Source organism: Truncatella angustata (genome assembly GCF_020726525.1).
Source record: "Truncatella angustata strain MPI-SDFR-AT-0073 chromosome Unknown BKA67scaffold_1, whole genome shotgun sequence".
NCBI classification, from domain to species: Eukaryota; Fungi; Ascomycota; class Sordariomycetes; order Amphisphaeriales; family Sporocadaceae; genus Truncatella; species Truncatella angustata.
The window spans coordinates 2859564-2872853 of NW_025763381.1; the positions used below are offsets into that span (position 1 = coordinate 2859564).

The window sequence follows — 13290 nt, forward strand, 5'->3', positions numbered from 1 at the left end:
ATCGAATAGCTATAGGGAAAGCCAAGTGTGAGATGACCCCGGCTCTCTCGTGCGGCATGTGAATTTCATTTTCCGTATTTACAATAAAGTAATCTCCCCGATGAGTGGTTCATCAAAAAGCGGGATCGAACTCGGTGTATATCTGCCCCAGATTAGATGCATTGCACCATGCACAAGATCGGCTCCAACCCAAGTGCCGTTGTCTTATTGTAACGTTCCGAGACACCAGTACTGGCAGTTGAAATGAAAATTAAGGTTAAGCCTCACAAGGTCTGCAGAATTTCAGTTTGTACTACGTGACATCTCGAGCGTACCTACCTTTTGTGTTACGCCGTAGATCGTTGTCCAACTTGTTAAAGCAATCGTGCAGAGAAGGATTTACAATTTCATGTAGTCTACTAAGGGTCAGTGTGGGAAATACGTTTAGACCAGGGGTATCTTCGCTATCAACTTCAAATATCGTACATAGTCCTCCCAGGCAAATTAGACCATCGGTCGAAACCTTATGATCGTCATCCACCACCTCGCCCAGTCTCTGTACGGCATCCCATGTCACCACCAGGGCCCGGCCATGTTCGAGTAACGAACGTTGGCCTGAAGCCGCCCTGTGCAAGCTCTCAATGTGTCCTCCTCTTCATAACTTTTGATAGCTTTTGAGCTGTGTATCTGATGCCCAGAGAGTCTTGAAGTAAACACTAAAGAAACCAACAAAAAAACATGGCCAAAGATGGAAAATAAAAAACATCAAGATCCTATAAACAACGCCTGTGTATAACGCAATAGAACTGCAGCTTCGTGGTATCTTTTTGCCGTATCATGACTTTTGCTTTTTGTGGTATCATCCGAGTGCTTCCGCCCACTCGGTCTTGTTGCAGCGCCGCCACCTCCTAAGCAGCTCGTGGTATCATAGGTTGGTTCATAGATATAGCGTAAGTCAATCTGTGTGCAGCAAAAAACCGGCTGCCCCGCAAAAACGAAGAGTGAGAGAAAATATCAAATGCGAAAACTGCAAATCAACAACAGACCGACCAATGCAGAATCGTTGACCGGGTATTTCGACGCCAGGGTATATCCAGCCGGAGGGTATTGCACGTAGAGCATCTAAATGATGAGAATCTAACGGAAAGGTCCACCAATAGGACCGGGGTATCCAGAATTTGTTGAATGAGAAGTGGAAGGCCGGCCACTGTCGCCCGAGCCACGTGGACCATGTCGGGGGGTGACATCACCGCCACCGTGTAAAATGCTGGGAGGCGTCAATTTGCTGGTGAAGCCACTGCTAAAATGGCCACTTCCCCAAATGTTGTCGTCGTCAGTCAGATTGACGCCGCTATCGTTCCAGGGGTTTCTGTCAGCATTGAAGCTGCGAGTGGATTCAATTGAGATCAAAGATGACTTTGAAACATTGGCTGATCCCTTGAATAAGGTATTGACCGAGTGAGAGCTGTTCTTTCTGCGGTCAAGCGATGACAGGAGCTGAGCAGGCTTTCTGAGCTTGTCGAGCAAGGTACTGCTGCGGGATTGTACTTCCTCGCCGAAGCCCGGCTTTGTTGGTGAATCGGTACCAACAGAAGCAGGGGCATGCTGAAGCAGCTTGGAATCGAAATATTGAAGAGAGTCTTCAAAAGAGTCCGACTTGGGCCGGGGAATGGCGCCCTTGACAACAGCAGGCTCGATGCTAGCTGCAGCAAATTGAGCTTGCAAAAAGTCGATGGCGTCGCGAAGACCACCAGTGTTGTTGCGGGTCAGTTTCCACAAAAGAGTTACTGTACGACCGCCATCCTCCGTCTTTTCCTCCGGATTCTCGTGGACTTCCACTGTGACCTCGTGTTGAGTTTTCAATCTGGTGACAAGCTCGTTGACGAATTCTGGAGATTCGAGGAACTTGACTAGGGCAGGAGTTCGCGCGAGGACAAGTTCGTGTGTCTCAGGCACCATACCCAAGAATTCATCGGCGCAAAGAGGAACCTGCCACTCTGGACCGGTGACAGTAACCTCGTCACTCGCCTGCTCGGTGCTTGGGAAGACAATCTTGCAGTTCCACTTCTTTTCAAGCTCCTCGATCTCCGGAAGGCGACCGATTAACTGGCGGTGGTACAGGCGGTCCACATTGACGACCTGAGAAGTGAACTCGGAATGCTAGAACGAAGAGTTAGTACAGGATTCTATTATGAGTTTTTGACTCATGACTTACAGCGCGGTCAACCATGTCCAGAATCTCAGACTTGACTAGTTCTAAATTCTGGGCGTTGCGCGCAGGAGTACGGCAGATCACGTTGTCGACTTTGACATCATCGTCCTCGCGGCCCATACCACCACGATCCATGGCGTTGGAAAATTTGACGAAGACGGAATGCTTCTTCATGATGCGCTGGATGTGCTGACCGCCAATGCCGATAATGCGCTTATGGTACTGGTCGGGAACGTGGAAAGAAATCGAGGCAGGCATCTCTTGTTCAACAAGGCCCAAACCCTGCTTCATTGCCTCGTAGCTGGGGGCAATGACATCAATGTCAAAATTATATTCCCTGAAGCTGTCAAAGATGATTTGAACATTGCTCTGAGTCATGATCTTGTTGATTTTGCCGTTCTTCTTTCCAGACACAAACTCCTTGTGTTCATTGGCTAGCTCAATCTTGACCCTAATTTGATGCTGCGTCTGGGTCACAAACTTGATTTGTGCTAACACTCGCAAAGCATCCTTGACGGCATCGTCGGAGCCTGTGACGGTGAAAGTCGCCTTGTCGAAAGAAATGTCAGCATCTGAATTGGCACAGATATCACCCAGCATAGTGCGGATATCATGCGGGCTGGGTAGCTGCGAGGCACTAGGCTGCTGAATCCACCAAGTAGCGAAGTAGTATTGGCCGGCCTAATACGCTTGTTAGTCGAGCCTTTCCCTTCTTTGGTTTTGGGAGGGAGAACTGACCAGATGCATGATTTCCTTCATGGTCCGCTCGATCTGCAGACCTTCAACGCCTTGAACCCGAATCGTGTTGCGCTGAGATGCCAAAGGAGGGAACATAACGTAAGTGCCATTGTTTTCCATAATCTTGCGCACCTTCTCCATGCGTCCAAGGAGAACCATGTCAATCTTGGAAGGAGGAGCGATGGAATCCTTCATGAACAAGTTTGTCCGAGTAACGAGGTCATGAATCTTTCGCTTCGCCAATTCAATACCTTGGGGGTTCTCGCCAGTGATGTATATCTCCTCGGGGTTCCGTCGTTGCGCGTTAGGCGGGCAATAACGGTAGGGCTGGGCAAACGGCGGGAAATAAATAGCGGTGTTGGTGGCCGATTCGATGAGCTTGATGTTCTTCCTTGATCGCCCGCAGATGATTGGATGCAAGCTGCTCTCGATACGCATGACGTCAACGGTTCGTCCAAGCTGTAGGTCCGAGTTAATTCCCCTCTCCTGCGCTCACGGCTTGCTGAGAAACGTACCAACTTGTCGATGAAGATCAAGACCTGAGTCTTAGCGTGCTCCGAAGACTCAATGTCGCCATAGACAGCTACGCGCCATCGCTGGTCCCGAATGACTTCAACGTCGCCATTCAAGCCATCGACCATGGGCGTGAGCTTGGGCCCAAGTATGAATATATCAACTCCGCAATAATTAGCAAAGGCGTCAAGAGCATCGGTGACTCTCTTGGTGAGAACGCCAGCTTTGGCATCAACGACAAGACCGTATTCGACGTCAACGGTGGTACAACGCTAAAAAAGCAGTTTAGCTTCAATTCAATCCCTCGACTTTGACGCAGTGTCATAAGGATCTGAGCATGCATACCAGAGCTAATGGGGTATCATTCAAAATAGTCTCTCGACTTTTGTGTACGAGCTCCGGAGGACCAGTCAGGCAGACAGTTGTGATCTGCCGTGCTTTGGCACGACTCGGGGTTGTTGACACGACATAAGCCTCGATCGGCAAGGGGCCCTTTGTCAGATCTGCACACATATTCCGCAGGTTGGCGACGTTCTGGGCGTGGACGGGCAGGTCGTAAACGGGCACGTCGTCCGGGGCGTCTCCTGGATGCGTCCATCGCATGACCGAGTCGCCGGTGGCATGCAGGATCTCTTCCGTATTCGGGCCAGCCAGATCGGATGCAAAAGGTACGTTGAAGGAGTAGTGTATCGTGGTATCCGCGGCAGGCGAGGGACTCAACGGTGAAGCGCCCGAAGCTGCCGCCTTCTGGTGGGGATTTAGAGCTGCGGCGCCCATATTCTGTCTTGGTGACATGCCAAAGTTGGGACTCATCCTCTCAGGCCAGTGACGCATGTTGGCAAGTTTTTGCATGGTGTCGAGTGCTACTGTTACCAATGACTTCCGGGGGGGGGGGGGGTTGGTCGGTGGGTATCAATCAATCAATCAATCAATCAATCAATCAATCAATCACGTAGGGTTCCAGATGGCGTGGTGTGGGGGAGAGGGGAGAAAGAAAGCGAAAGAGAAGGGTGTAAAAAAGGGAAAAAGAAATGAAGGGAACGAGAAAACGAAGGTATCTCGAAGTTCTCTTCGCTTCTGCAGATGAACCACCTCTAAAATGGGATGGAGGAGGGAGGGGGAGATGAGGTGTTGAGATGTGGTGAGGAGGTGAGAGGGTTGGATGAGTTGGACGAGGACAGGAATGAATGAGATCTGACGAGTGAGTGGACGTTGTCGAGTGCCGGTCCCCAGCTGCAGGTGGTCTGGTACGTGGGACGTCCAGACTCAGACTCAAAACTCCGGCTCCAGACTGGTCAGTGGTCACTGAGTGGGTAACCGACCCGTAGGGTCTTTTGCTTTGGTCTTGGGTCTTGGTCTTGGTCTTCCTGCTCCTGCTCTTGCTTGCTCCTGCTCTTGGTAGGTGCTCCATGGTGCTCCCACTGCAGGTTCCCACTCAGCAGCACCTTGAAGGATTGCCAATGACAGCGCAGCCCTGGAGGACACTGATGCCAGTCGCGGCCCACCCTGATCACTGCCCACTACCAACCCACTGTTTTAGCGGAGCGGTTCAGCCAAGTTTAATGTTGCACTCAGTGAGCCGAGTACGCCTTTATTACGCCTCTACGCCTCTACGCCTTCACGCCTTCACGCCTTCTGGCCTGTATGTAAGAGGAGTACGCAGTGAGACCTTTCCAATACGCTAAGTAGCACTAAAACTAAAATCAAGCTTGCTGCTTGTTGCTGGTTCTCGAGGACTCCACTTTCGGCGGCCCCTACATGCAACTAAGCCCAACCAAGACGGTCACCCTCCTTCATCTTGGTCAGTAGAGGCGGCAGCATCCTGCAAAAAGTGTTCAGCCCAAATGGCTTTATTTACACCTTATTGATTGATTGCCTACTCATCCATGCCACCTTCTCACTTGGTGAGAGAAATGGTCTGATGCCTTATTGTTCCTCTCAAAATCTTGACATGCTCGGGCTCGGGCTCGGGCGCCGGCACATGCTGACCTGCGACCCCAAGTCGCACCCGTTGACCACTCCGGGGGATAACAAGTTCCCAACCGCGTCACGGCTCAAGCCCCGTTCGCTGGCCGACAATTGTCAGCCACACTAAAATGCAAAGCTCTCCCGCTGACCTCATCCATGAGAAGAACAACCGCAAACTGTTTGCCAAACACAAAAACAAAACATTGAACCCGAAAGAAAGAAAGAAGAATACCCGTCAATTCCCCGGCTGAGCGTCTTGCTTTCTCGACCCGGACCGCAAGCTTATCTATTCAGTTTACCCTAGTATTCAAGTGATTCTGTGTCCCAGCGTCCAATAGTCTAGATCAACATTTCGAACCCTGAGCTTCTTCTTCTTCTCCTCCTTCTTCCGCCTGGAGTTCAAATATGCAACATGAACCCAAAGTTAAAAAAAAAAAAAAAAAAAAAAATAGAAAAAAAAAAAACCTACTATGAATTTTTGGGGGGGGAAAATTGGAAAAAAAACATTTACTGTCACGCGAGTCTCCAGTGAAGCACCCGTATATCTACCTGGGTACAGGGATGCAGCATCATTCGTCTTGCTGTTATCAGTTGGTTTTGAGAACTGGCATCCAATTTACAAGCTCCGGCATAGCCACGGCTTGTCGTGAGATGCATTGGACCATGGCCAATTACAGCAACAAGTTCCTGTTTCCGTGCTTACATATCTTCATGTCTCCTACAAGGTTTCTGCTATGGAGCTTTTAACCTTGACTCTATCGGGTATAGGAGAGACTCCAATGGCATGATTTACGACGACGTGCAGACGAGATCTTTACCGAGTATGACGGTTTCAACCTTACACAACTGGCCCCGAGGTCTAAGCGACAAAGTTTCTTGCCGTAACAAACACGCTCATCTAGGCTGAAGCTTTTGGCAATCAGCGACACGTATCAAGTCTCAAAAAGTTCAGACGCAACCTGGATGTTTCTTCGCTAGAGAACTAGTGCCCGAGCACTCCGCAAATCTTATCAAATACAAAAAGTGCTGCGCCCCAACACTCTCGAGATCCGGCCTTGCCAATCGTTCTTACCCACTCCTGATCTTCTCGACCACTTTGGGGTTATATTGTAGGCCGAGGTGGTGGCTACATCATACAACCCACAATCGAATATCAATGCTACGACAGTTATTTAACAGCCATCAGCCAAACGTGATTTCTAGAATGATCACCGTACGGCTACGTATGTTTGCTCTAGTTAGGTCATATGCAAGTCAGCACTCCTTTGAGCAATACCTCAGACTAAATAGACATCCTGAGATGGATATTGACAGACAAGGCAAGCAAAAAAGTCTGCCAATCTTGCTACCCCTCTCCAACTGAATTAGTAGTCTTGTTCTGGACAGTCTAAACGGGTCGCCGGGTTTTACACCCTAGGCTTGTGAATTGCTGGCCTGTTCATAGCTGCCAGCTCTCGCATTGTTACGACATTTCGCGTGCAAGCAAGCTGCCATAGGGCTGGCGAACCCCCCGAACGCCGAAGGAACGCGAGGCGCCGATCGAAAGCTTGGCAATGACCCCCCAGCCACTGCCGATCAGTCTTGTTACAATTAAGTTACAGGCAAGCGAACGGCACTGCGCTGCTCACATTATAGCCGTCTGTCTTTTCGATCACATCATAAACAAGGTGACGCGGCGTATTAAAGCTGGTGAATTAGTAGTAAAATAACTCCGAGGTGACTAGCAACAGCTGATTTGCCTCTATCGTGTGAAATACGTTACGTATACTGAGCAACGAGACAAGACCTGTGGCTTTGGTACATCTTTCAACCTTCAACCGAGCTCGGCTCCGTACAAAGTTACAAGCCTCGCTCCAGTCCGCATCTATGGCACATTTGTGACATCCGTTATTACACGTTGATGAGATTGGTGAGATCGAGGTGATCTTCGCATTTCATGATGCAATTGAAATGTCTTCTATCATGTTGTGATACACTGTCATTATTCTTCTCAGCTGGATCGCGATTTCAGGACAAGTCGTATTCCAAGTTTGTGTACTTACCAACCGCACGTTACGCTACCTGAGCCGTCTCAACATTGGACACAGGAGCAACAACAACAAGTGTCGGGCTAGTCACTTTTGCTTGCTCACCTTTGTGTACATGAATAGTCACTCACATCCCAACCATAACACAAGAAATAAATAAGAGTGTACTCTGTTGTTGCTTTATACTAAGGTCTTGGATGCGGTGACTCGACTCTTTGAGTAACCATTTTGACCTACACAGCCATACATTGCCGTTTTCCGTACATCAAACAATAGCGTTTATCGCTGGTCTTCTTTTTCTCACAGTCCCATTCCTTTTAATGCCCATCCTTCCAGTGCCCAGTCATACACGCAGCGTAACACACGTCTGCATGAACCACGTATCGCTCTATCTTCACCTCCTTTATCGGTAAACCTCTCTGCGGCCATCCTCATATATAACCTCTCTTTGAACAGTACGAGGTTGATCGATGAATTGAACTTCATCCTCTCGGATGATTGGGCGGTTGTCGTAGTACCGCTCCGCAGGCCGAACACTGTACTCACGGCGAGGAAGCTCTGGCTCCGCTGCTGGTCTAACACTATACTCGCGGTAGACAGGAATGGCGGCCTCACGTCTCGGCTCGGGATGGATGCCAGCGGCATAATCTCGAATGGCAACATCGGGGCGCACGCTTGCTACTCGTGCAGGGTACTCATAGCGTAGCTGTTCAGCAGGACGAACTGTGGAAGCGCGCATACCGTATCCTGGTAGGACTTCTGGCTGAGGAGGTCGACTCTCTGGTCGGTATTGGGCGAATTCTTGCGTGGTTGGTGTCGCGCCGGGTCGTAGAGAGTAGTCTCGCTGTCTATAATCGCGATATTCGGCAGCACCGTATTCTGGTTGAGTAATGACCCGTCGAGGCGCTACCACAGGAGAGGCACGTCTGTAAAGCACTCCGTCGCGTTCAAAGGTGTCGGGGCCCGGCATTCGTGTTGCGGCACGAACTGGTGCTTGCTCGTATATGACCTCTGGCTCGGCAGGTCTTGCAGGAGGCGCGACGGAATAGCGAGGCACGGGAGGTGGGAGTGGTAGAGGTTCCATATACTCACGTCCAAACTCATCCCGAAAGATACGAGTAGGAGGTCGGGGGGGTGCCATGACGGCTGGACGGTTGTCAACCATGACAGGTGAACGTGACCGGGCGCGGTCAGCGATGGGTCGCACACTCATGCGTCCTTCGCGTGGATAGGTAGGAGCCTCACGATAAATAGGTTCTGCAATGGAATATGTAGCTGAACGCATTTGCCGGGCCTCACTGGCGGCATACTGGGGAGCATAGACCGGAGACTGTGCGCGACGGACATACTGAATGGGTTCCTCAACTCTTCGTTCCTCATAGAGTGGACGTTCTATCCTCTGACCACTAGGAGCAACCGAATAACGCACATCGCGAGGGTATGGATCAAATGGTACTCGATCCCTCTGAGATATGGGCAGCGGGTCATCATGAATTACCTGCACAGGTTGAGCACTACGCGAGTCGTCATAATTCAACTCATGCTGGGACCGGTTCAAAGGTCGCTGGCGCTTTTGGGGTCGTACGAATTGAGGTGAAGTAAGTGGGGATGGAGATCTAGGTTCAGGCTTGATGTATGGCGACCCCGGACGTTCTGCAGCTCTTGCTCCGACCGTCTTTCTCTTGGCGGTCTTTCTCTTCTTGTTGTTCTTCTTAATACCCTTGCCGCCTTGCGGGGAGCTTTCCGGGCTGGTTCCGTTTCCTTGTTCTTGCCTCAAAGCTGCGACCTGGGCGGGCGGGCCTTGCAAAATGCTAATCTCAGGTTCGGGGACGGGTTGTTGGCGGGCGATGACGAGCTGTGATACGTGTGATGGCTGCGGCGCATAAGGAGAGAGGTCATGAGCTCGAACGAGAGGCTCGACATGACCAAATTGGTGGATCGGCAAACGTGGGCGACCAGCTTGAAGATCGTTGTAATCGGCACGGCGCTCAAGGACCGCATTACCCGGATCTCCTGATCTGCTCGTCGTGCCGCTTCCATTAGAACTAATGACCTGCGCGTGACTTTCATCTGCGCCAGACTGCAGCAGCTGAGTTGGAGTGTCGACATCGTAACTTGGAGAATATCTCAAATCATGAGCAAGGGCCGCCTCTAGAGCTGCGCCACTGGCTGTAGAAGCAGAAGTAGCGTTACCTGTCTTTCGAGAAGCTGATAGTGCTTGAGGATCTTGAGCTCTAGATAAAAACGGTGAGGGGACTAAGGTCTGATCGGGCGCTGGGCGAGCTGTAGGGTCTGGACGGCTCGCTCGAGACTGTACAGTCGCGACATCTGGCATGGGGACGTCGTCTGCAGCGTTGTGAGCTTGGGGCTCTGGTGACGGCTCGGGAGTATCATGCTGACTAGAGTAAAAAGTGTTGTCGTCAAACGAGTCACTTGATACAGAAGCGTTAGCACCCATGTCGTACATTAGTGGAGGAGCAGTTGCCTGCACAAGCGTGAGTGCCTTGGCGAGAATATCAGACAGATCAAAATCCGAGGCCTGCTCGAGGTTTTTATTGGCAGCGCGTTGCGTGTCGATCTCTTCCCTCAGCGCTCTTTCGAGCCTCTGGCGTCGCAAATGTAGCTCAGCCTTGATGAGCTCTTCTGACTTGGTTAGAAGCAGCGGATCGAAATGTGTTGCGATGGAAGCCAACGATTTTGAAGACCCAACATTCGAAGAAGTGGGATTAGAGACTTCAACAGCCGGCTGTTGAGCGTTTGCCTTGAATGAGTGCAGATTGCTTGATGCAAATCCACCCTGGCTTTTCTGTGAGGTTGCAGTTGTACTGGCAGAACTTTGCACTTTGGCCTGTTGATTACTTGCGCCTTTCCCTCCAGCCGGCACTGGGATTTTGATACTAGGGTGATTACCAGAAAGGATAGAATCGCGAAACCGCACTATCCTATCGTATTCTTGCATCTCAAGAACATCGTCCGCAGTGACCGCGGCGTTGAGGGACAGTGTCGCAGAAGGTATCGACATGGTCGCCGTGCGAGCTTGAGCCATAGTAGCAGATATTAGCAAAGAACCATACAGAGAACACAATGCCTATAGAATGATTAAGCGACAATCTATATGATTACAAGGGAGTCGGCAGTGGATTTCAAGGCTGCGATGCAGTGCAGTGTCACCCGCAGTTGGTAGAAACTCTCGTGTTTCCCACAAAATTTGGTGTTGGTAGAAAGGGAGGGAGCAGACGTGTCGCATCGCCGGCCAACATTTTTAAGGCAAGGGGTGCACTGACGGGACCCATAACAGGCCCCATAGTAACTTTGCCTTCCAGTTCTCAATCAATTCATTCTTCAGCGCCGACATCACCTCAGGCGCCTTAAGGTTAAAGTAGACCAAGGTTACTCAAAAAGTAGCACAACCTTGATGCAAGGCGCCTAATAAAAAACCATCGGATCAGGTGCTAGTCCAGGCCATACTGCACCTCGTAGGGACCCTTGGCTGCAGCGGCTGGAGCTGCTGTTGCGTGTTCGGCCATGAAATTAACAAATTAACGCTACAAGTTCAGGACTTTCACTCCGGGTGACTCAAACACCCCCAGGTTTCCATGCAAGTATTGACAAATACAACCTCAGATCTTTAGTCAGGCTATGTCGATGAATACTATACATGATCTATAAAGACTACAAGTATATCTATCGTCATTGAGTTGCGTGAAGAAACATGTGCATGCAAGGATGAATTACTTGGACAAGAGTCATAGACAGGCCGATACCCCACGCACATGTATTCTGCTCCCGCAAGTTTTCTGAACGGACTCCTCGTTACCACAACCAAGTCTCCTACATAAAGGAACTATCCTTCCCAAACGCCCGCGCTCAAGCACAATCGTGCAACATTTTTGCTGTAGCCATTAATCGCAGAGATGGGGTCTCAAACAGTAGAGTCCGACGGCGCTCGCCAGAATCTGCCGGTACTATTCTTGTGGGTATTTATCAATTCCAAGAACAAACAACCGTAACTTATGGGACTGGTACAGCGATATAGACAATTGTCTTTACCCAAAGAGTTAGTTGTCACATTTTGTCCCCCCCCCCCCCCCCCCCCCCCTTTTCTATTTCTCCGGTATAAATTGCAAGCGTCTGACTTTTGAATCAGGTGCAAAAGTCCATGATCTCATGGCGGATCTGATAGACCAGTATTTCGCAAAGCATCTGGGCGTGACAGAGGAGGAAGCAATCCGCCTGCACAAGGAATACTATCAAAGTTATGGCCTGGCAATCGAGGGTTTAGTACGGCATCACCAGATCGACCCGCTAGAATACAATGCCAAGGTTGACGATGCCCTGCCATTGGAGGGTATCATCAAGCCTAACCCCCAATTGCGGAAAATGCTGGAGGATATCGACACGAGCAAGGTTAGACTTTGGCTGTTGACAAATGCCTACGTCAACCATGCCAAGCGGGTGGTGAAACTCCTAGAGATTGAAGATCTTTTCGAGGGTTTGACATACTGCGATTACTCGTCCATTCCGATCATATGCAAGCCACACAAAGATATGTTCGCCAAGGCGATGAGAGAAGCAGGAGTGGGCCGGTCCGAGGACTGCTACTTTGTCGGTGTGTGATCTGTTTCTCAGTCTGCCCTTTGATATTTTACTAACAGGACCAGATGATAATTACGGTAACTGCATAGGTGCCAAGGAAATCGGCTGGACAGCCGCACACCTAGTGGAGGAAGGGCTGAAGGTTCCACGAACACCTGCTTCACAATATCAAGTCCGGCACTTGGAGGAACTACGCAACGTCTTCCCGCAGTTCTTTAAACCCACGAGCTGAATTAGCTGTCCGAGAATACAGCAAAACAGTCACCGCCTAGGCATGGTCAGAAAGGGGGGAAGGGGGTTCAAGGCGTATGGCGACATGTCGCAAAGTATCAAACACTGGCTTCCCATACAGACGTACGAGTAGATGGGTCATGGGACGGCGGAGCTGCGACTACCCAAACAAAGTAAAATTCTCGAGAAAATCAGCCATACCTTCCAATGCGCCTGCCTCCGGGTATCATGTCTTTTCCAACCATGTCGTTTCGTGCTCAAGGTCGTCGTATACTCCTGATCACCTCGTCTAGCTTGCTCATAATTTGCTTCCGTTCCCCGATGGCCTCCAGCCGTTGAGCCTCGGCGGTCTTGAGCTCCTCCTCGAGCTCCTTGATATTTCGCTCTTGGTCCTGTTCGCTGTTGTCGAGCCCGGGCAGGATCGATATGAGGTATTCGATTTGTTGCTCCTTCGTGATAAGATCCTGGGCCAGCTCGACCTGGGATGCTTTGAAGACTTCGGCTGGATGTGGATCGACTGTGGACAGGTCAGGATCGAGTGACAGCACAAGCACGGGTATATTGTCGAGACACACCCTCCATCTCATGCGGCTCCTTGTTCACTTCGCGGACTTGATCTAATGGGCCCAGCGTTTCGAGGTTGTGGTGTCGATTGACGTAGTGGATGCTAGCAACGAACTGTTGCGCAAGCTGATGATCATTAGCTTTTACGCCGGCGCCACAACCTGAATAATAGACTATACCTGGTCCACCGCGTCTTGCAATTGGGTGAGCCGGTCGCCCATCTTTGCGACCTGCCGTGAGAGACCGTTGCGCAAGGGGGTGAGGTTGAGCTGAGTATGACTTGACTGGAATCCGTTGTTGATCGACTTGCTTGCGATGTGGGGCTGGTGATGTTGCAGGGGGCCTGGGACCTGGGGCCTTTGCGGCCCCTGCTATTAGCGGCAGTCAGTGGCCATAGCTTCTGCTTAAGTTGACACGTCCTGCGCGTCCGTGGGATCAAGTAGGGTACTGTATGTAGGTAGT

General features: G+C 50.5%; 4 protein-coding genes across 4 annotated transcripts; 1 reads left to right on the forward strand and 3 right to left on the reverse strand.

Annotated features, from left to right (window-relative positions):
• Positions 1-1116: 1116 nt before the first annotated feature.
• On the reverse strand, positions 1117-4294 carry BKA67DRAFT_589607 (KH domain-containing protein; the record flags this gene model as incomplete). Its single annotated transcript, XM_046104490.1, has 5 exons — positions 1117-2139; positions 2195-2872; positions 2930-3388; positions 3445-3714; positions 3788-4294. The coding sequence occupies 5 exons, from the start codon at positions 4292-4294 to the stop codon at positions 1117-1119; spliced, it is 2937 nt and encodes a 978-aa protein (XP_045963880.1).
• Positions 4295-7840: 3546 nt separating this feature from the next.
• On the reverse strand, positions 7841-10459 carry BKA67DRAFT_652967 (uncharacterized protein; the record flags this gene model as incomplete). The annotated part of the gene is made up of 1 exon (XM_046106262.1): positions 7841-10459. One exon carries the CDS (start codon positions 10457-10459, stop codon positions 7841-7843), a length of 2619 nt encoding a protein of 872 aa, XP_045963881.1.
• A 458-nt stretch (positions 10460-10917) lies between these two features.
• On the forward strand, positions 10918-12393 carry BKA67DRAFT_27420 (Haloacid dehalogenase-like hydrolase-domain-containing protein). The gene is made up of 4 exons (XM_046095901.1): positions 10918-11410; positions 11466-11494; positions 11585-12046; positions 12099-12393. The coding sequence occupies exons 1-4, from the start codon at positions 11352-11354 to the stop codon at positions 12263-12265; spliced, it is 717 nt and encodes a 238-aa protein (XP_045963882.1). The 5' UTR covers positions 10918-11351; the 3' UTR covers positions 12266-12393.
• A 128-nt stretch (positions 12394-12521) lies between these two features.
• On the reverse strand, positions 12522-13049 carry BKA67DRAFT_652969 (RNA polymerase II transcription mediator; the record flags this gene model as incomplete). Its single annotated transcript, XM_046106263.1, has 3 exons — positions 12522-12781; positions 12840-12954; positions 13008-13049. The coding sequence occupies 3 exons, from the start codon at positions 13047-13049 to the stop codon at positions 12522-12524; spliced, it is 417 nt and encodes a 138-aa protein (XP_045963883.1).
• Positions 13050-13290: the final 241 nt, after the last annotated feature.